The sequence below is a fragment of the Panthera onca genome, chromosome A2, assembly GCF_046562875.1.
Source record: "Panthera onca isolate mPanOnc1 chromosome A2, mPanOnc1 haplotype 2, whole genome shotgun sequence".
Lineage (NCBI taxonomy): Eukaryota > Metazoa > Chordata > Mammalia > Carnivora > Felidae > Panthera > Panthera onca.
The window spans coordinates 163,289,294-163,311,953 of NC_138340.1; the positions used below are offsets into that span (position 1 = coordinate 163,289,294).

Sequence of the window (22,660 nt, forward strand, 5' to 3'; positions counted from 1 at the left end):
CTGGGGCCGGGACTAAGGTGTCTGGGGGGGTGGAGTGCGGACACAGAGGTGGGTGGGGGCCGTGTGGTGGTTGGAAGCATGGGCCCTGGGCCGGGGGCCGTGGTGCAAATCCTGCCTCTTCCCATGAACAGTGCAAGCTTGAGCCCGTCCCCTAAACTCGGGGGCCTCGGTGTCTTCATCTCTAAAGTGGGTATGGTCATGGTACCTGTCTGCCAGGGCGGCTCTGAGGACCAAATGTGATCCACGTTAAGTGCCCGCGAGCATGCCTGGCACATGGCGAGTGCTCAATAAACACCAACTGTTACGTTGCTCCTCGAGTTTATCTGCTGTGTTTATTCAAAAAGTATTATTAACGATAATCTCTACTTTGGTAGAGCCTGGATCCGGGACTAGAACCCAGGGCTCCTAACTCCAAGTGCCAAGACTATCATGTTCCCCAAACTGTTGGCCTCTTAACGTTCCTGGCTTGGCTAAATCTAGAAGTGTGTGCGGGCGTTGCCTTAGTAAAGGCACCTCCCCTACTGGTGCCTCTGCCTGCTCCCCACACCCCTGGGGTCAGGAGAGAGGGTACCTGCTGGAAATATTTGTCCCCATTGATGTATTCCTTGTCATGTGAGTCCTGCAGCCTGTTGGTTTTCACATACTGCCACAGGGCCTGCACGATGGCGGAGCGGCTCTGTGTATGCAACCCCAGCAGCCGGGCCAAGCGGGGATCCAGTTTGAATTGGGGAGGCTGAGAAAAGATGGCCATGAAAATTAAATGAGAGAGAGGGAGTGGAAAAAGCTCAAGGCCAGGCAGCCTGGGGCCGGCGGGGACGTGGTGATTGGGCCCTGGGAAGGATGTTTCTGGAGAAGGTGAGGCAAGGAAGAGAACGGGGTCTCCCAGGGAACGCTCCGAATTCAAAGGGCGTGGGGGGCCCGAGGGCCTCATGGCCGGGGGGGTGGGGTGGGGGCACAGACCTGGTAGTCCAGCATGAGAAGCAGCGTGCATCGTACGCTCAGGTCCCCCGGCCTCTTCACCTGGAAGCCGTCCGTCTCCTGGGTCGTGGGTGTGCGATGCCACTGCCCGGGGCGGAGGGGGGGAGAGCTGGGTCACCTCTCAGGCCCATCTGGGCTGGGGGGGCCAGGGGTTCCAGGGTGGTCCGTGGCCCACATCTGTGCGGCCGGTGAGACCGTTGTCTGTGGAAAGGTGGCAGTTCCAGGGCAAAAGAGGTCTGGGTCTTACCTCAACTAGGTGGTTGTCAGGGCCATAAAGGTCTTTGTCCAGCTCAATGACCAAACTCTTGAAGAAGGAAGAGAACTTCCGCTTCTGCTTGCTGGGCTGTGGGAGAGGAACAGGGACCGTGGGGGCAGGACAGGGACTGTGGGGGCAGGAGGCGTGGGGAGCGGGTGGGGCTGGTCGGGTAGGGCGGCATGGTTAGAAGCGGGCCTCTGCCCCCAGAATGGCTCTTTAGGCCACCCGCCCCTGGCCAGGGCTGACTCCCTAACCCATAGTGCCCACAGCTCGTGCTGTCCTCAGCTCGGCCCCATACCCACCCCAGGACACCTGGAGAGACCTGGGCCAGGACGTACGTCATCCAGGAGCTTCCCCTCCACCCGCAGCTCCCAGGAGGCGATGCTGCCATCGGAATCTTCAGCATCGGGCTTCGCAGGGTTAAACGTATTGGAGATATAAAGACGCAGCTTCCGCTTTTGCTGTAGAAATAAAGAGTGTAGTACAGAGCAAACGCCGCGTGTTCCCACTCCCGGGGCAGTCCCGCTCTCCGTTCTTACAACAGGGCCTAAAGCCCTCTTCCTGCCCCCAAATCAAGACACCTTCATCGGCCTCTTCAGAGCCTCTTGGATGTCCACTCGCTTCCGCATGATGGTTTGATCTAGTTTCCTCTCAAATGCCAGGAGGTCCATATAAGCCTGGGACTCGGGGACCAGCTCCCGGATCTGGAAGAGAAGGAGCGAGGGGCTCAGCCAACCTTGGAGGCTGACCGTGCTTGTCACGCGGTCCCAGGGTACGAAGAGCAAAGAGCGTCGAGGAGAGCTGGCCAGGCTCAGGGCACGGAACTTTGAGAGTGCAAACGGGGACTTCTCCCCGGGACTGCACATCCAGCAGAAAGGACCTGGACATCTAAGCATAAAAAACGGCTTCTCCCTCTAGAGAGGTCCCTGCATTTCTTCACTAGGGGAGGCCAGAGCGGCCACGGAGCCCAGCCACTAGGGCCTCACCTCCTCATCCTTTCCCTTGTCACATGGCCTCTGGGCCTTCCTTGGGTGTCTGCAAAGTGGCTAGAACCCTGGGGTCCTTGGGATAGAGGACGTGGCTGCTTGCCTCTGCCCTGGTGCCTCACCTTGTCACTCCACCTGGCGTCTCAACCATAACCCCCCCCCCCCACCTAGCTTGGCTTGGGTTCACTTCTGATGCTTCCACTCCCTCCACTCCTCTGCCAGCCTTTGGTCCCCTAGCTCTTGTGCCCTCTTTGTCCCACACCTTTATGTCAGGGGACCCGCTGGAATTCAGTCCACTGCACCCCGGGGCCCAGGACGCTGCCCCCCCCTCCCCCCATGGCTCCGCCCCTTCCCTCCGCCCCACCCCCTCCCTCTGGCCAGGGAGCCCCACTTCTTAATGAGCTTTTTAAACAAACATTGGAAGTGACTGGGCCGCTGCAGCTCTGCTCCTGAGGGGGGAGGGGAAGCGGCCCAGGGTGGGGAGGGGGGCGGTGGGGGGAGAGGAGGCAGAGCAGCAACGGGCGGGGGGGGGGTGGGGGGGGTGGGCTGGGGGCTGCTGTGAAAGGCACTCACCCTTTGAGGGAGGATTTTGTCAGCCATCTTCCTCCTCTTGGCACTGTACATTTTTTAAAGAAAAAACCAGGTTACCATGGCGACAGATCTGGGAGTAACGAGGCCACCTGCTAAATTATCCCGACATCTCCACCCGCCTAGCTGGGGTTCCCACAGCCCGCTTGTCCGCCCGCCCAAGGGGCGACGGCAGTGGGTCTGGCATGGCGCTAAGTCCTCTTGCGGGGAGCAGACGCGGTCCCGTCCCTTCTCTAGCCCGGGAGCCCCTTTCCACCCCACCACACCCGCAGGCCAGAGAAATTTAGACTTAGGAGGGGTGGGGGTGGGGGAGCTGCAAAAGTGTTTGAGAAAAGCTAGAGAGGGGGAGGACAGAGGAGAGGGAGGAGGGATTCTGAGGACTTTCCCTTTCTGTGAAGCAGGGGTGCACAGTCCAAGGTGGCCTGAGCTCGGAGGGAGGGGACCCCCGACACGCTCCCGCATCCCTGAAACAGGAGGTGAAGGCTGAGCTGGGGGGGGGGGGACTTGTACCCCTGGCACCCTGGGCTTGGAAGGGGCTTGACGGGCAGGGAGTGCTCATGCCCTTGGATCACCTGCCAACAGGCTCCAGAAACAGCCCCATAGGGATCCGGAGAGAGAGAGTGCTCTCTTGTGGGGTGCGACTGCGGGCTGAACCTGGGGTGGCAGCGGGGACACGGACTCTTCCTGACCCGCTAGCTGCTTCTGATTCCCAAGAGCACCCCAGGAAATCCTTGGCGAGTTGAGATTAGAACTCAGCCCGGAGGACGGCTCCGTACCGCCCTTGCGTGGTGTTTGTTCATCGCTGCCTCCTCCTGTCCAAAAACCTCTTCTAAGGCCAGGTAAGCACCTATCACAAAAGGTCTGATTTGTTTTGAAGAAACGGTCTACGTGAAATTCTCCGTTCATACAAGACAAACCAGGAACGCGCGTACTGTGTAAGAGCATGATTCACGTTGCAAAAGAATTCATCACGGGATTCCTATAAATGGTGAATTCTCCTTGATGTGTAAAAAATATTTAATAATGAGGTAAGATCCATATTACTCCTTTTATAGGACTCCATCTGGTGTGCAAAGGGAAGCATGTGTGTTTGGTTAAATAGTGAAACCCAGAGGGGCATCTCTCTTGCCAGACACCAGCAGGGGCTTTTGGGGTGACACCAGCTGGCTCAGACGGGGAAATGGGCTGGCCCCTGGCGATGAAGAGGTAGACCTGGTCCAGACGGCGGATCGGGGCAGCTCTTTAGCCTCTGAGGCCCTAAGAATCACCTGAGAGCAGGACCGGGGGAAGACCACCCACCCACAGGACAAATCCCCAGGCTCCACCCCCCTGGCCAGAGAGTCGCATTCACAGTATCTGGAGCGGGGCTTTTTAAGCAGTCCAGCCGGGGGACTGAGGAAGGTGCCCTGGACAGCCACACTTGGAGGAGCACAGTCCCTGAAGCTCAGCCCTCAGTCCTGCCGCCAGCCCCACCCCCACCCCGGAGACAGAAGCATCTCCCAGAACCTGGGGACGAGGGGTGGAGAGAGGGACCGAGCAGGTGACACGGCGGAGGGCGCGACGGCCGCGGCCTCCGCGCCTGCGGTGGGCACACAAAGGAACCAGACCGGTGCCCCCTCAGCCCACCTCCCCAGAGGGCATCCCACCGAGGACGGCCCGTCCCTCGCTGCCCGTTCTTCCTCGCTCCTTCCAGCCTCGCGCCTCACCCACCCCGTCCCCGGGGTCCCGTGGCCCGCCCCCTCCGCGCTGGGCCCCACTCACCTGCGGCTCCGCGCGGGGGCGGTGGGCACCGGCTGGCCCTGGCTCTGGGCCTGGCTCTGGCCGGGCGGGGGCGCTGCTCGCTTGCGGGCGGGCTCCATGCCCGCGGGGGCCAGGCCGGGTCGCACGGCGGGGCTGCCCATGTACGGGGAGCCCGGGGGGCCCATGGGCGCCCCCTGGTGGGGCATCCGGGCTCCAGACGGCATCCCGGGGCGCTGGGGGTGGGGTGGGGACGGAGGTGAAGCAGAAACGGGCGCCCGCCGCTCGGACCAGGGCCCCGGTTCCAGGCGCGGTGAGCCGCGTCTCTCCCACCCCGAGCCCCCCGGCCGGTGACCCTGATGCCGCCAGCGTGAGCGAGGGGTGGGAGGGGCAGGGGCGCCGCCACCGCGCGGCTCGGCGGAGGGGGCTTTGCGTCTCGCTGCAGGAAGCTAACTGAAGCCAGGCAACGGCACCGGGCATCGCCAGCCTCGGATTTGCGGAAGGTGCCGCGAAAATGAATATTAATGGCGCCTCTCAACCTTTTCAGCGGATGTTCACATCCACGCGCTCCTCTGCAAGACAGACTGAGGGGGGTCCTTCCATCCCCACTTGACGGATGAGGCAACCGTGGCTCAAGGAGAAAAGCGACCTAGCCAAGGTCACGCAGCTCCTCCCGGCAAAGGCGGCGCTGAACTGCCGTGTCCCGCGGGGGGCCGGGGCGGCTCGCTCTCCGCAGCCTCGTCTGGGTTCGAGGCCCGGCTCCCTGCTGGGACCTCTGGCCCCCCTTTCCACTCTGCTTCTCGTCCACCCCCTGGGCTGTCCTGCCTCGCACTCGCCCTCCCCATCGAAGCCAGCTCTTCCCTCTGGGCCCCTGCTTTTGGCCCCTCAGCCCCAACCCACACCCCCTTTGGCTGGCTCCAAGCCTCCACACCCAGGGGCTTGGAAGGCTTAGCCCACCCCCACCCCCACCCCCCATAATTTGCTCCCAAGGTGGAGGCTGGAGGCCACCGGAGGCAGTAAGGTCACACCCTGCCAGGATTCTAGGAGAGGACAGGAGGCAGCTGGGCTGGAGGTGGGCTGCCCAGAGGGCTTGGATAGCTCAAAGGCACTGGCATTTCCTCTTACACCCATCTCCCCCTTCCTGTCCGCCTGGATTACCAGAGATGTTTCCATCCTATAGAACACCTCTGCTTCTCCCCCTTCCCCAGTGAGGTAGGAAGGGGTCAGGGCTCCAAGGAAGCCACGGAGAGCCAAGATGAGGCAGGTGTATTCCCCTGCCACCTCAGATGGGATGTAGATGAGATCCAAGTTCATTAAGTGAAGTGTTTTACAGACTTTTTAAATCCCACTTGTCCCGATTCCAGAAGAGGGATTGGGGAAGGCCAGAGGGGCTGTCAAATGGCGGGTGGGCATGATGGGGACCAAGCGAGCAGGAAGACGAGGGAACTAGGGATGCGGCCCCTGTGCCCCTTACCATTTACTTGCCACGCACTTTGCCCCCTGGAGTGCAGATGCCCCCCCCTCCCCCCGCCTCCAGGCACAAGGAGGAGCCCTAGGCCCGAGCTGGGTGAATTCCTTCTAACTGCCAACTCTCCCTTCTGTCCCTCTTGCCCTGCGCCGTGCCCTCTCCGTGTCTAACCCTAACGCCCGGCCAGCCAGCTGTCCCTGTCCGTCTCTCCCACAGTGCAAACTGCCTGTCCATGTGTCTGCCTCCCCCACCCCACCTGACCCTGTCACTCATATCTCCAGAGTGGGTGGCCCAGAATGGAGCCTAGGCCCAGCCCCACTGGCATAGATGGACTACAGGGAGTGGAGCAGAGGGACTCACAGCCACCCAAGAACTGAAGCTCTAAGTTGGCCAAATAAAAAAATCCACATGTATATCCCCTCTCTCTCCTGGATGGGCCTTTTTTAAAGGGACTCCCCCGAGCAGCAAGACTGGACTGGCACTCAGCTGAGAGACACAGGCCCCCCTGGGAAGTTGCCCCAGGGATCTCCGGGACTGGAGGACAGGCGGCCCCAGCGAAACCCCCTTCACCCAATCAGCTGCTCTCCCATTCTTCAAGGCCAGCGATACTTGCTGATCTGCTGAAGAGGCCCTGAGAGGGAAACTTCCAGAGCCCCCAGAGGGCTGCACTAGCTACCAGGGCCACCCAACAAAGGGCCAAGACCCTAGGGACTCTGGCCTTCCTCACTGAGAATGTGCCTTCTTTCGGGTCACAACCAAATTTGGCCATAGGCAACCTGACTGACTCCTCTGTACCCAACTCCAACCCAACCCCGGTAGCCATCCCAAGTCTTACAGCCCCTGCCTCTCCCATTCCACCGCCCTCCACATGGCTCCCAACCTGGCTCCTGCTGCCTCAGCCTGAGGTCCCATCCCTCAGGTCACCCTGGGCTCCCTCAGGTTCCCTGTGTGCCTTCCAAGTCGGCTGGTGGCAGGACCGTGCTGGCCCGCCCCTTTGGTCTCTAGGCCTCACATCCCTGACTCCAGCCCTTCCTTCACACCTTTGAGGCATTAAGGACATGAGCTTCTGGTGGCTGAGTCTGCCAAGGGGGTCCTCAGACCCCTTAACTTGGGGTCTGTCCCTAGAGAGGGTCTCTCTCTGACCCCCGTGGGCAGAGGCCAACCAGCAAAGCCCCAGAGCCCTCCTGCCAGGATGCAGAGGTTGTTCAGCTAGAGAGCTTCCCGCTCACGGTGCCTCCAGGGTCACCTGCTCCTTGCTCTCGGAGACACAGAGAGACACTGTCCCAACGGATGGGCAGACAACCCAGCCTACCCGATGCCATGTCCCCCACCCCCACCCGGGGGGGGGGCAGGGGAACACCTGGGCCCACCAGGCAGAGAACCGAAGACAACACGTCTGGTACGGAGGGGACCCCCCCCCACTTGGGGGGGGGGGGACAGTCCCCAAGTCCCACCCCCAGCCCCTGACAAGGACCCATGCAAACGCCTCCCGTCCCCGCCCGGGCACCCATCCCCGGCCCGCCGCCTGACGACGTGTTCGAGTGCCAGGGCGCCGGCACAGTCCCGGGGCTGGGCCGCGGGGCCGCGGCGCCCCTGCCGGAGGGGTGGGAGAGCGGGAGCCCCCTCCCGGCCCCTCCCGATCATCCCTCCATTCAGCCCGAGCCAGCTCGCTCACCCTCCCCCGCTAACTTTCCCCCACTCACCACCCCATGGACCAGAAACTCAAAAAGTTTGCTTTTCGTGGCTTTGCGCGCCCCTCCGGCAACTTCGTCCGCGGCCATCGGGGTGGGCTCAGCGGCTCCTCTCACTCTCTCTCTCTCTTCCTCTTTCTTTCCCTTTTCTGCCTTTTTTTTTCCTCCAACTCTCCCCTCTGAGTCCTGCTGGGCTCTCTCACACTTCTACTCGAGCGGAGTGGGGAGGGGGCCCCTTCAGGGCTGCCCTGACGGCCCACGGCCCACGCCGCCGCCGCCCGCCCGCCGCCGCCGCCGCCGCCGCCGCGGCTGCCGCATTCCTGCACTGATAAGACAGAAATAGTCCGGCGGCCCGGGGTCTGCCTGTTGACTCGGCGGGGACAGAAACGCCTGCCTTTCCAACCCTCGCTGTCCAAACAGCGCAGATAAGCGGCGAGGCACGCCGGCAAGCCCGGCTCGCGGGCGCTGGGCAGCGGCACTGCAGCCCGAGGCCGCCCGAGGGCCCGCGGGGAGGCGGCGCGGGGAGGGGACGCGAGGGGAGGTGGCGGGGGGCTCGCCGGCCACCCGGGCTCTCGCCACAAATAGTTTCTCGGTTAGGGAATTCGCCGGCACGGCCAGGCAGGGAACAGTCAGTTCCAACTTTCCCCCAAGTGGCTCCTGCTGCATTTCTGAGGCCCTTTCCCCAGAGACCTGGCAGGCCAAGTAGGGAAACATTCGCTGGAAGGAATCCGGGGGTGGGGGGGGGGGGGGAGAGCCCGGAGCCCGGAGGAGGCCTTCCTCCTGCACCAGGCCGTCAGTGGTGGGTGTGCCCGGGGAGGCGGTGTCCCCTCGCGTCCACAGATGTGTGCGCCCTTGTCTCGCCCGCTGTGTGTGTGTGTCTGCACCCTTGTGTGGGCACGGCTCGGTGGCTGTGGGTGTGATTGTTTACGTGCGTGCACAGACAAACGCCTTCTCTGTGTGCCTCCCTCCTCGGGAGCCTCTGGTGCGTGTGCGCGCTTGTGGGTGCGTGTGTGGCAGGACATGGCCTGTGCCTTCCAGCTCCGTGTGAGTCTATTTCTGGGGATGTGAGTCTTTGTTTGTCTCTATGTGAGAAAGCGAGGGCAATGGGGGAAGGATTTCGGAAAAGGGAGGTGGATGGGACTCATGAGAACAGGAAGAGAGAATGAGAGGGGAGGCTAGGAGCTGGGGTGGGTGCTTGGGTGGATGGGCAGAGAGAACGAGGCGAGGTGGGCCTCGTGGCTTTGGAATGGGGCATGAGGTGGGGGTAGGGGACCCAGAGGCGCTGGGGCTACTGGGTATGGCAGGGCCAGCCTCCAGGCCCCAAAGAAAGCCCGGGGAGTGTGGGATTCTGAGGGAGCCCTAGAAGAGGCAGTGTGGAGGGAGCTGGCAGTCCCTGGGGCGAAGGAGGGACAGGAAACAGGAGGGACAAATCCTGAGCTCACCAGGCTGGGAACCACAGCACCACCCTTGCCCCCAAAGGCCACGCCCCTCTCTCCTCCTTCTGGAGAAAGAGCCCAAGGGCTTTGGGACGACAGTGGGTCGAGTTTCTGTGCCTCTAGGGGCTGCACTGCCAGAAGCCAGGTGAGGGCAGGGAAATGCGGGGGGGGGGGGGGGGGGGGGAATTTGTTGGACAACTTATTTGATGTTACACCCTAAAGACCCAGAATTACACTCGGGGATCCTCAACCCCTTCAAAATGCCTTCAGAGGTCAGACGAAGAACCAAGGGAGTGTTCTGCCCGGAGAGCCCTTTTGCCTGCAGCCTGATTTCCTAGGACCCTGGTTGTGCTCCTGCCTGTCACTGTCCACTCAGGTGCCCACTGTCAATCTCCTGAAAGGCCAGAGTGGTCCAGGATAACCTTCCTTTACCGCTGGCTTAACAAGGGACCTAGATATCCCCTTCCTACCAAATCTCTACCCAGCTTCCCCCATAGACTCACCAGTCTGTCCACTAACGTCCAAAACCCCTCACTCATTCCCATTTCTAAGCCTCTGCTCCCACACTGTTCTTTTGCCCAGAATCCCTCTACTGCTCCTCTGCCTGTCCAGATCACATTCATCCTTTAAAGCTGAGCATGGGCCCCACCTCCTCCAGGAAGCCTTCCCTAGTTCCACTCCTGCGCACCAACCTTTCTCTTCTTTGAATGCCCATTGCCATCGATGCTATGCTGTGAATTGGCACCTGCCTGACCAGCGTCTGAGACGGTAGGTTTGGCTTCCCAAATGTGGTCCCCTGACGTCAGGATCCAGTCTTTACGTCCTGCTACCTTCCCCCATGCTGGGACACAGGGGCTCACGATCAAATGCCTGCTAACTCTTGCAACCACCCGAAGCCCAGTGGGCCAGTGAACGGAGCTCACACTCTGCCACCTACCTGAAGGTGTGAGCCTCCATGGGCACCCCCACCCACTGTGGGTGCTTCCCGCACGGGCATGTGAGACCCCAGACCTTAGAGGTTCTGGGGGACTGGGGCAGGGGCAGTCACCTTTAGGCTCTGTGTAAAGCTCAGAGTTCTCAACTCTCAGAGAGGCCTTCTGGGGCAAGAAGATAGCAAAGAGGCTGACAGGCACCCCAGCTCGGGCAGCTAAGTTTGAGGGGGATATGAAGGACAGAGGGAATGCCCAGCATTGGGGAGGGGACTGGTCTTGGTGGTGGGGGAGACTGCAGGAGGTGGTCAGACCAAGGGCCCTGGTGGTACCCAAGAAGTGGTGAGTGTCACCCAAGTCCAAAGATGACTCCCTCCTGAGCCACCCCAGCACCGGCCCCGGCTCCCCCAGCCGCTTCGCTGGGAGACACGCTTATGCCAGCACAGACAGCAGATACATAATGCATACAGGCCCCTCGGGCCACACACATGAGTGCAAACGCTGGAGGGACAAGGAACCACACGGATTTGCACGCACAGGCACATCTTGACCTCCTCCCAGCCCACTCACAAGATGTGATTGCCCAGGCGCGGGCCAGCGGGCACGTTGGCCTACTGCTTTTACGGAGGCGACCCTAGGTGTGCGGACCCGGGGCGGGGAGCCTTCAGACCAGACAGCAGAGGCGCAGGTGTGGGTGCCCGGAGCCCCGACTCGCATCTCACAAAGGCCAGGATCCCCAGCTGCTCAGCCCCAGAAGAGCGCTCAGCAGCGCCACGGCCACAGCCACAGCCTCTGGCCCGGCCCGGGGGAGGTGGAGGCCCCGGGAGAGCCCCGATTCCAGCTGGCAGGGGGCCTTCCTCCCAGCCCAACCGGGCCCCTAGCCCCGGCCCGACCGGCCCAGGCCGTGCTCCGGGCAGACCGTGCGCGTGTCCGGGCAGAGGGCGGCCGCCCTGCGGCGCGGAGCCGGAGTCCCCCCTGCCGTCCCCCCATCTCTCCTTCCCTCCGAAGCACCACCAGCACCAAATGGCAAAGCGCCTCTCCCCGCTCAGGGAGAGATGCGCCGCGGCCGGCGGGACGGGCTCGGCGGCCCCCCTCCACCGCGCCGGAGCGGAGGGCGGCCGGGCGCGGGGGGCACGTCCCGGCCCGCGGCCGCCCGCCCTCGCCCTCGCCCGCCCCGGGCCCGGGCAGCGGCGGGAGCCGGACGGGAGCCGGCCCGGGCATGCGCACTGCGGCCTCCCTCCCGGTGAAGGTCAGCCCAGGGCCTGGCTGCAGGACTCGGTGGCGGCGGGGGAGGCGGAGGAGGGAGGAGGGATGCAGCGGAGAGACTTAACTCCTTCCCTGCGGGAAGATGGGCAGCGAGGCTGAGGCCGGAGCCCGCTGGTCCCACCCTCCCCGCCTTCGGTGGAAGTCCTGTTACGGGGACCCGGCTCTGGGGGGAGGGGGAGGAGGGGCCGGGGAGGGAGGATGGAAGAAGGAGGCTAGGAGGAGAGGAGGGGAGCTGGGAAGGGGAGAGGGAGGAAGGCGAGGGAGGAACAAAGGAAATCAGACTGAAGGGAGAGACCTCTTTCCGCTGCCCCCTTTTCTGTATACCCCCAGCAATATTACCCTCACTGATTGGGGCATGAGCCTGTGTGTGTGTGTGTGTGTGTGTGTGTGTGTGTGTGTGAGAGAGAGAGAGAGAGAGAGACAGAGAGACAGACAGACAGACAGACAGACGGAAAGTGCCCACCTGGAGCTCTCAGGCTAAGGACCTCTGATCTCTGTGTTCTGGCCCATTGCTAACCAGCTCCCACCTTCTCCTCTGGTCACTAAACCCAGGACATGCAGGGGTCCCAGAGGGGGCTCTGACCCAGCCTACCTGCCTGGCCTCAATCCCGGGCCCCCAAGGAACCCCTGCTAGACCTTGGGGCCAGGCCCAGTCCCCAGAGACGGGTGGAGGGGAGCCTGCACCTTAACCCCCCACCTCTGGTGAGGAACTTCTCCCAGCCAGCAGACCGGACAGGGGCGGACCAGGCCCGGGATGTCTCGTGGCACGATCCTCCTCCTCCAGGCTGCCCCCACTACTCTTCCCAGGCCAGAGCAGCGCTGGGTGCCTCTCCCTTTGTGCGAGAATGTTTCTGTGGCTGGACACCCCCTGCTACTATCAAGGGGGCCCTCTGTCTCTTTGTGTGACTTTGCCTTTCCGTGTCAGTTTTGCAAACACACGCAAGAAAGACAAATATGATAGAAGCAAAAAACATAACACACACAAAAAAAACAAAGATAAACGAGGACACCAAGATAATTGTGTGACCTTGGGCAAGTTGTTCTACCTCCCTGCCCCTCAGCTTTCTCGGGAGTAAAAGGAGGGGCATAGGCAGATGATTCCTAGGGCCTTCCTGCCCTGAAATCCAAGGATTCTGTAAGACAGAGACAGGAACCAAGGCAGACCAGGCGGGAAGGAGAGGGAGACAGAAACAGAGAGAAATAGGCCCACACCATTTAACCAAAGGTGTTAACCCGAGGTGAGACCTGGTCCTTGTCACTCACACTGCCATTGAGCCTTTACCACTGTGCAGTCAGCCTCCTGGGAGCAGGGCAAGGCCTTGCCCGGGTCCCCAGGGTCCTGCTCAGTTAGCAGGTGTACGAGAAAGGTAAGTGGCATGATTGAGTCCTTCCTCTCTTGTTACGCGGGGGGTTTCGTCAGTCTAATGGGGTGCTCTGCGGCCCCCTCTCTGACCCCCACCTACACCTCACACACGATAACTGCAAACATCAGCATGTTGAAACTGCCGGCCACAGGAGGGGTGGAGAGATGGGTCACGGGGGCCTGAGCACCCACCAGCCCAGAAGGGAGGCACATTTTGGATCTGTGGCAGCTTTGCACTCTCCCCTCACGACCCGACCGCCATAAATTGGTCCCTTGGGGCCATCCACGCCCAACAGCTTATAGCACTATGCAAAAAACAACACAAAAAAACAAACAAAAAAAAAAACGAGCCACACTGGCCTGCTCTCCATCTTGGGGAGGATGGGGAGGTATCTATACAGGATCCTGAGGTGTGCTGTAACTCCCCTGCAGCCTAGTGGGTGCCACATGGGGCCAGCTCTGCCTGGTGAGGTGGTAGGGAGGTGCATCCTCACTCCCCAGCCAGCTCCCTCCAGACCAACACTGGCCTGTCTAGCAGATTCAGGGGCAAAAACAAGGGATTCATGTTCTCGGGACTCGCAGGCTGTTAAGACTCCAGGTAGTGGCGAGCCTTTCCGGCCTCCTGAGCTGCCCATCCCAGCCAGGGCCTGGGAACGCACCCATCCCACTGTGCCCTCTGCCTGGCCGAAGCAATCACTCCTGCCCTGTTCACACCCCCATGGCTCCCAGGCTCCTGCCCTCCTTTTCCTTGGCAGACAAGAGCCCCATCCCAGCACCTCTGACTCCTCTCCTCGCTCTCCTGGAACTCAGTGCTTCCTCATGACCCCAGTGTCAGGACAGTCTCCTGGTGGCTTAATGTCCTGCCCCTTACCCACCCCCCCCCCCCCCCCCCCCGGCCGGAGGAGCTTCTGAGGCCTCAGCTACTACTCTGCCCAGGTGGTCAGAGGGATTTCTGCGAACCGCTGCATTTTGCAGTCTAGGATGTCACCTGAGTGAAGAAAACTGAGTAGAATAAAACAAAAACAAAAACAAAAACAAAACAAAACTTCATGTCCTTAAAGAATTTTTCAGGGAAATTAAACCAAATGCCACCGTGCACGGACTGTGTAGATAAAACATGCCTAGAAGCCACACGCAGACCTGGTCTCCCAGGTATCTTCAACTCCATTAGGAGTCAAGGGTGGGCCGTGCAGGGGCTGAGGGGGCTGAGAAAGCCATGCCCTCCCCTCCTCACACGACACTCTGTCTCTCCCATGGTCTGCCTTGAGTGCACCTGCCTTCCTGCCATGATGTGTTCTCCCTGCTCGTGTCAGGCACCACAGAAGGCCCCAGACTCCCCTCACCGGTACCCTCAGCTGCATAAGGCTCTGTGTAGCCCCTCTTCTCCCAGTTCCCGACCTGAACCCTTCCACTGCGCGGTCTGTCACAGATAAAACTTTCCAATACACTTGGCCGCTTCTGTGAACATCGCCTTTGCTTTCTTGTAACAGAAGCCCTCCAGGACCCACTCCCCCCCAAACTGCCACTGTGGTGGCAGAATTTTTCCCAGAGCACCCCTACCACTGGCCTCGGGGTGGGTAGGGACCCTCCTTGCCCCTCGCAGCTGCTTCCAGAGCCCTGGCTCTGCATCTGCCCCACGTCTGGTGCCCATTTCTCGAGGGCTCTAGCCCCTGGCTCGCTGTCCCTCCCTGACACTCGGAGACACTCACGGACTCTGTCCTGTTCTTGCTGCTTTCTGGGGATCTTCACGGGGGGTCTTTCCACACCTCTGGTCTCTCGCTCCGTGGCCACCTCTCCTCTGGAAATTCTCCACCCTCCCTCAGCCACCTGCTCCAGGGTCACCTCCTGGGTCTGGTCACTCCAGTGGCCCCTCACCCCCTTATCAGTCCGAAGCAGCTCACTCTGACTGCCACCCTGTCTCCTTCCAGCTCACTCTGCCCAGCTCCCTGATGCCCAAAGCCCGTGACTCCACTGGAACCGCTGGTCCATCTCTCTGACCTGCACCCCTCATCACAATGAGACTGCTACATATGATCCTTTTTTTTTTTAAATGATAAAACACATAACATAAAATTTACCATTTTAACATCCTTTGCACATACATATTCTTGACTCTCTTACTTAAGTGTTCGGTCCAGTTTTGCCAACTCCTCCCCTGTTCCCGGGACCTGAAAGTGGCTGGAGAAAGACACACAGCCACCCTGACCAGGTCTCGCTGTCAGTTCAGGAGCACCAACTTCACCTGGCCTCCTGCTGCCCAGCCGTCCCCCTGTCCCTCGTCCACGCACACCCCTTCCCACTCCGCTTCCTACACGAGTCTCCACATCTTCTCCCCTCCAACCTCCAGCTCCTCCCCCGCTCCTGCTCCCAGTTGAGGCCCTGGCTTCTCACCTCACGGAGACACAGAAGCTTCTAAAGAACTTTCACCTAGCCACCTCAGGGCATGCTTCCAGTCAGTTAAAGCATCCAACTTTGGCTCAGGGCAGGATCTCACAGTTTGTGAGTTCGATCCCCGCAGCAGGCTCTCCGCTGTCAGCGCCCTCCCTCTGCCCCGACCCCGCTCATGCTTTCTCTCTCTCTGTGTCTCAAAAATAAACACTGGGGCATCTGGGTGGCTCAGTCGGTTGAGCGTCCGACTCTTGGTTTCCGCTCGGGTCATGATGTTGTGGTTTGTGGGTTCGGGCCCCACACTGGGCTCTGCGCTGACCATGCGGAGCCTGCTTGGGATGCTCTCCCTCTCTCTGCCCCTGCCATGCTCGTGCTGTCTCTGTCTCTCTCAAAATACAGAAAATAATAAATAAATAAATAAGCATTAAAACAATAATAAATTTTTAAAAATTTTAAAACCAGGAGATGGTCTTTGAGGCTGGTCTATGATCAAGGATTTCATAGTCCAAGCTAGACCCAGCCTCTCTCGTGACCCCACACAGGGTACCCTCTTTACTCTTGGGCTTGAATAGCTGTGGAGATGGCTGAGAGGCCTCATGAACACTTACCAGGGAGTGGGCAGAAGGGAGGAAAGGGAAGGAGTGGTCTCAGAACCTTCTTGGTGCCCACGCCTCGTTTCCAGGAGGATCCTTTGTAATTAAGGCCAGCTGGTGCCCAGCCCACCCATATAATGAACCCCCTCCGGGTAGCCCCTCAGCCAGCCCTGATGCCCTTGCCCCTGCTCCCAGATCTGGGCTTTTGTTTTGGCCATTGCCACCTAGTCTGTCCTGGGACAGGGCTGGGACAGGGAGGCCTTACTGCCCTACCCATTGTCCCCGTTCTTCGGGGGTCCCGTCCTCCCCCAGGCCCTGAACCCACTGCCCTGGGTGGGGTCTCTGCAGGCACCAAAGTGTGATTACTCTGAGCTTAGACCCAAGAACAGGGCTTCTCAGCCTTAGCACCATTGACATTTGGGGCTGGATGATTCTTTATTGTGGGGGCCGTCTCATGTATCATACGATGTCAGTAGCATCCCTGGCCTCTATCCAATAAATTCTAAAAGCACTCCCCCCGCCCCCCTCCAGTGCAACAAACAAAAATATCTCCCAACATCGGCCTTCGTCCCTGGAGGGTGAAGTTGCCCCGGGGTTGAGAAGCCGTGCTCTTGAGCTGGATGGTCTTGGGTTCACACTCAGCTCAGCCACTGGGTGGCCGTAACTTTGTACAGGTTACTCGACCCGTCTGAGCTCCATTTTCCCTGTCTTGAAGACAGGGAGCCCTACGCCTGACTCACCGGTAGATGTGAGGATTCAGACGAGGTCGTGTTACGTGCAGAATTCAGCATGGCGCCTGCCACAGAGGACACACTTAACAAGTAATCGCTGCCATTACTGGATTCCTGATGCTAAGCTGGCCCGAGCCTGCGGGGCTTGGCTGCCTCTGCTCTGCCTTATCTCTGGGTCCTAGCGGTCCTGCTGTCGAACAGCCCCCAGTTGGGAGAGTAGTGAAAACAGGGAGCCCCCACAGCCCCCCAGCTGTGGGACCGTCCCACATACCATGGAGGGTACCTCTGAGGAGTCAGCCAGGCAATTATTCACAGTGGCTAATTCTGGTGGCTCTGGGAGCCCGTGAAGAGTCTGGGTTCCACCCAAACCACCGGAAGCTTCCTTGAGCACAGAAAGTGGCATTAGTCTGCAGGGTGGGTCTTACACGGGAAGCCTGCGTGTGCAGCCCAGAAACTTGGTAAAGGGTTGCAGGAAAGGAGGGCAGGGAAACATTCTGAAGCCACCAGACGGAGCAAAGCACCTGCATTCACACCTAAGAAGAATTCTACGGGAGACCACCGGGCCAGGAGAAGCTGAGGTTTAAGAGCTGCCAAGGGAAGCATCTGGAAGAAAAGCAGGGAGGGCCTCCTCGCACACCTGTCCCCTTCCTCGTCTGCCGTCCTGCCGCTCACTTGGCGGGCATCTCCTATGTGACTGTTCAGTGCAAAGGGCGGCTCAGCCACACAATAGACACTAGACGCAGCCTCGGCCCTCGGGACACAAGGAGGACTGGCCCGGGGCTGGAGGGGCTGCCGGCATCCATATGGTGAGAAGCTCACGTCCACCCCTGCACGCAGGGCAGCGGCCACTCTGGCAAGGGGTCGGGGGCATGCAGGAGCAGCACGCCCCACGCCAGAGCCCTGGGCTTCCTTACGGGGAAGAGAGGCATTCAGCTCCCACCAGCTGGCCCTGCAGAGGGGCCGTGGCTCGCAGGTGGCTGGCCTGTGGCAGGGGCGGGGAAGCCAGCAGCAGCAGCCATGCCCGAGGGTGATCCTGGTCCTGGCGGAGGGGGCCGTGGAGCCAGCTGTGGGTTGCGCCAGTGAGTGCCTGCAGTACCTGCGGGGACAAGGGGCTCGAGGCCCCCTTTGGCTCTGCCCGTCCCCACGCGAGGAAAGCTAGAGCCAGGCGAGGAGCTGACGTCCCGGTGGCCACGGGGCCCGATGGATTACACCTTGGCTCCTCCTGCGGTGGGCACGACCCTGGGTCACCACCCGGATGCTCTGGCTACCTAGAGCTCATCTTCTTTCTCTTCCATGAGACGCAGCTCCAAACTCTGAAGGCAGCCCTCGCGGTCCCCTCCCCCCGGGCACAAGTTGAGTTGTGTCTCCCCCAGCAGAACTCATTTGCTGGAGTCCTAATCCCCCCACCTTCAGAATATGTTCTTATTGGGCGATGGGGTCTTTACGGAGGTAATCAAGTTAAAATGGGGTCATTAGGGTGACCCTAATCCAGTATGACTGGTGTCATAAAATAGGGGAAACTGGGACACGGGGACAGATACACACAGAGGGAAGACTGACGCAGGGGAGACAGCCATCTGTAAGCCGAGGAGCGAGGCCCGGGCCAGATCTTCCCTCACGGCCTCAGAAGGACCCAAAACCCTATTGACGCCTGGATCTCAACATCCCGCCTCCAGAAAATACATTTCCATTGTTTAAGCCGCCCAGCCCGCTACTTTGTTACAGCCTAGGAAACGAATCCAGCCCCTAACACTGCTTTCAGTACTCCTGTGTGGGCCCTCCTGTGGCCTGCCTGCCAGTCCCAACTGCCACCGGTCTCTCCCCTTACGTCCCCTGGCTTGGCCGACGCCATGCAAAGCTTGGGGCTTTGCCACGTGGGGCTCGAACCTACAATCCCGAGATCAAGGGCCGCTGGCTCCACCGACGGGGCCAGCCAGGCGCCCCCCACCCCCAATTCTCTTCCTACTCTCATTGTGCCAAAGCACGTCTCCCATTCCCTGCTGGTAAAACTGCCTATTTGGACTCAAGAACAGATACTTATATTTATTCCGTCTTATAAGAATTAGCCCATTATTCTAGCTCGCGATCTTTCGAATCCCTGTTCTGTTATCCGCTGTATCTGTCATCCTGTCCAGCTGTGTGTCATTCACAAATCCCTGAACATGACCTTCCCTCTTCACCTGGGTCAGTGCTGACTATTCAGGAAAAGGACAGGCACCAGGACAAAGCCCTCTCTCCAGACAGCCTACAACCTCTGAGGCTAGTCTTCAATTGGCAGCAAATGGGCTCAATCATAGTAACATCCAGTGACGTGCCACAGTGTCACGTTGCTGGTTTAAAATCGGCCGCGGTAGGAGTATTTATGCCATGGAAATTGGCAAATAGTACAAATCAGATTTCAGCTCCCCCTTCCCACCCTGTCAGGAGCCGGTTGTTAAATATTTACCAGCACACTACTGCGTCCAGCCCACGTCTATGTGTCACGCTCCAGATATTGGGAGAGACTTTGTCAAACCCCTTCAAATGAACATGTACATCTTTACGGAGTTCCATAGCCTACAAAATAGTTCGGTATGCGTTATTTAATTTGGTTCTTTCAACATCCCAGGGAGTTAAAGGGCTGGATATTACTATACCCATTTTATTTTATTTTTTATTTTTTTTAATGTTTATTTTCGAGAGAGAGAGAGAGAGAGAGAGAGAGAGAGAGAAACAGAGTGCAAGGTGGGGAGGGGCAGAGAGAGAGAGAGGGAGACACAGAATCCGAAGCAGGCTCCAGGCTCGGAGCTGTCAGCACAGAGCCCAATGCGGGGCTCGAACTCACGAACCCTGAGATCATGACCTGAGCCGAAATCAGACGCTTAACCAACTGAGCCACTACTATACCCATTTTAAAGATGAGGAACACAAGGCTAATGACTGATTCAGAGCCAGACAGAGAACTAGTCAAAGGTGGGCTCAAACCCGCCATGTCCTGATCTCAAGGTCGTGTTCTTTTCGGCTCACCAAATGCCCCCCACCCCCACCCCAGCCGCCACCGCTGGTTGTCAAAGTTGCCCTGAATGCCCTCACCAGCCACTGCTCTGGGCTTAAAACACAGACAAACTGTGAGGGGGATTCTACCCGTGGTCCTTCCCGTTCACAACACGTCATTGGGATCCCTGTTTCTACCTGGGGGAGAACCCTCAAGTTTTCAACAAACGTCTTTGCATTTTGCTTAAAATTCATCGTTGACAAGAGGTTGTCTAAAGTGACCACAGCTCAATGCAATGTCTCTCAGGGTGGGACCCTCGATGGAGTTCTCAGGGCTGGAAAGCTGACTCAGGGCTCTGGGCCAGAGGGCTAGAAGAGGTACCAGGTGGGTGGTGACCGCAGGAGGGGAGCCCAGGGAGGAAGTTGAAAAGTGGGCAGGCAGACAGGTGTCTTCAACACTTTTTAAGGGGCGCCTGCGTGGCTCAGTCAGTTAAGTGTCTGACTTTGGCTCAGGTCATGATCTCATGGTTTCTGGGTTCGAGCCCCGCATCGGGCTCTGTGCTGACAGCTCACAGCCCGGGGCCTGTTTTGGATTGTGTCTCCCTCTCTCTCTCTCTCTCTCTCTCTCTCTGCCCCTCCTCTGCTCACACTCTGTCTCTCAAAAATAAATAAACATTAAAAAAATTTTTAAAAACGCTCTTTAAAATCTTAAAATTGAGAGATTTCACACCAACAGCCAGATTTCCAAAATCTCTCAAAAAACTGGAAATCTGGCAACACAAGCCCACTGATGCACCGATTGTTTCTGATTGGAAACAATCAGAGAATGCTAACAGGGGCTGTCCCTTTTTGAAGAGGCAGGGTTTCTCCAATTCACCAAGTCCCCCCCCCCCCAATTTTAGGGGTTGCAAACTCTAAACGCCCAGGGGCCCAGCAATTAATGTAAATGAGGGGCTGGAGCTTTGTGCACCAGGACAACTAGCCTTGACCTTGGGCCTCAGTGCTGGGCCTATAGAAAGGGCTGGCTGCTTTGCCTCCTTCAGGGTCACTGTGGTTTGGGTCACGCCACACCTCGCTGTTCCTCCCCCATGGGATGCTGCCAGGCGGACCCCACCTGGGACTCTTGCACCAACACGATGAAACTGTGTTTCAGTTTCTCACACTCTTGTGAGGACCGATCAGCTGAACCACGAAAAATCCTAAAACTTGCAAGAGGCTCTCAGTCAACACCGGTTGCTAGTATTCTGTGCTCGTGTGCTTGGCTCTCCTCTGTCCTGTGGGAGCTGCTCTGGGGTCTCAGGTGACAGAAGTGGGGGGCGGGGCTGTTGGGGGGGGGTGCGGCGGGGGAGTCTGGACTGGTGGGGCTGTGGTCCACCCAAAGGGCATTTTTAAAAACGTTCATCTATTTTGAGAGAGAAAGAGCGGGGAGAGGGGCAGAGAGAGAGGGAGGGAGAGAATCCCAAGCAGGCTCTGTGCTGTCAGTGCAGAGCCCGATGGGGGGCTCAAACCCATGAACGAGGAAGAGTCAGTCACTGAAACAACTGAGCCACCCAGTCACCTCCCCGCAATGGGCATTTTTCGAAAGGGTATCTAAGATGGTTTTTTCTCGAAGGAAGGGGTGAGAGTAACATAGGGGTGGGGTGGCAGAGTAGGGGCTCAGAGAGGAAACTGAGGCAAGAGAAGGCAAAAGCAAAATAATGCTTCCTGCTGGGTGGGGTGTGGGATCTGGAGACCGAGCTGGAGCTGCCCTCCCCCTGCGGGGGGTGGAGGGGCCCTCCTCCAAGCCCACCCCCTTGGGCCCCTACTGTGACTTCAGCTGCTGACCCGGGAGGAAATCAGAAATCTGCTCACAGCTCGGGAGAGTCAGAGGACCACAGCGCTCTCTCCTCTACCTGCAGGCTCACTTTTTTTAAATTTCCAGCTCAAAACTTTCGTAAAGGTAAAGAAGGCAGGCTTCTCAAATACGCAGACGGCATCAGGCTGGATGGAGGGCTGCTGGCTGGGAAGCCGGGCTAAGGCTAACCAGAGAACTCTGCGTCTGAGTTCAAGATACAGGAGCAGGGAGAACGGGGTTCTCAGCGGACAGGAGGAAAGGCCCAGGGGCTTCTCACTGGCTCCAGGCCTTTCTGAACCGACAGTGTAACAGCAGTGAGAATGGCCAGCTGGGCCTGGAACCAAGGGAGACATGGTCACAGGGTCTACAGAGGACACCTAGACGTGCTGGTGGGGAGGGCAGCACTGAGCATCACATTTTAACCCGGAGGGTGACAAGGGGCTCTCTGGCATTCACGGCGTTCTGGATCTTGACCCGAGTGCTCAGTACTTAGCATCCCACCGAATCTCTATAGAAGGGGAGTCAGGTCCTACCTTACAGAGGAGACACTGAGGCTCGGAGAACTAAGTGCCTCTGCCCACATCAGCCCAGCTGGCAAGGGGCAGAGCCCAGCCCCCAAGTCTGGGACGTTTGAAGAAGCCAGACCTGAATGTTCCTGACAGCAGACCCAGGGAGTGTGGACAACTGCCTCCAAAAGTCACGGAGGCAGAAAGGGGTTTATTCTCTGTAACTCCAAAGGAGAAGGCCAGGGTCACAGGCAGGAAGATTCTCCTCACTTTAAGAACCACTAAAGATGGGGGGGTGTCTGCGAGCATGGCGAGCAGGTCCTTTCGGAGACGGACTGCCCAGCTGTGGGCCAAGAGCGGCTCAGGTGTCGGCAGCTCAGGGTGGGGAGGCTGGAAAGGCCCACCCTTGCGTTGTGGGGGTGCAGAGAGGGCAGGGCTAACGGTACAAAGGGGTCTCAGGGTCACGTCAAGATCAGCAGGTCAGAGCCGCCTCCCCGCCACGTCCCCACCTCATTCATTCACAAAGTGTTTTTCTGCGTTGTGCTGAACAAGACAGATGCAGGCTGTGCCTTGAAGGAGCACTACCAGGGATCATTTAAATTTGGGGTACACGCTAGAAGATGTAAGGAGGTGGGACTTGATGCCTAATTGGGGGAAGGGGGTTGCAAGTCTCCCCGGAAGAAGTGGCATTCCAGTGGAGACTTGCAGGATGGACAGAACCAGGCAGGTGAAGGGAGCTGGAAGGGTGTTGCAGGCAAAGAGAACAGCATGTGCGAAGGCCCTGAGTGCCAGCAGGTGCCGGAAGCCCATGAAGACAGAAGACAGAAGAGATCAGGTCCGCGCTGCAGGAAGCTCTGGCCACCTTGGTGGGTTGGGGCTGGGAGGAGGGGCCCAGACTGAGCGGGGGTGGAGGGGGAAGGGGGGGTGGCGCTAACTG

At 59.3% G+C, this 22,660-nt stretch overlaps 1 protein-coding gene across 4 annotated transcripts in view; it reads right to left on the reverse strand.

Moving 5' to 3' along the window:
- The window catches only part of SMARCD3 (SWI/SNF related BAF chromatin remodeling complex subunit D3), a 30,158-nt gene that overhangs the window by 1,524 nt on the left and 5,974 nt on the right, over positions 1 to 22,660 (reverse strand). For 2 of the 4 annotated variants that reach the window (XM_060633437.2, XM_060633436.2), the window contains exons 3-9: positions 4,570 to 4,781; positions 2,794 to 2,836; positions 1,816 to 1,938; positions 1,573 to 1,695; positions 1,226 to 1,321; positions 961 to 1,062; positions 572 to 733 (exon numbers count right to left, since the gene is read on the reverse strand). In XM_060633437.2, the coding sequence (XP_060489420.1) occupies positions 572 to 733; positions 961 to 1,062; positions 1,226 to 1,321; positions 1,573 to 1,695; positions 1,816 to 1,938; positions 2,794 to 2,836; positions 4,570 to 4,781 (861 nt within the window). Of the gene's footprint in view, positions 1 to 571; positions 734 to 960; positions 1,063 to 1,225; positions 1,322 to 1,572; positions 1,696 to 1,815; positions 1,939 to 2,793; positions 2,837 to 4,569; positions 4,782 to 5,084; positions 5,445 to 7,716; positions 8,314 to 22,660 lie in introns of those variants that run through there. The other 2 variants (XM_060633435.3, XM_060633438.3) reach the window with 2 other exon arrangements.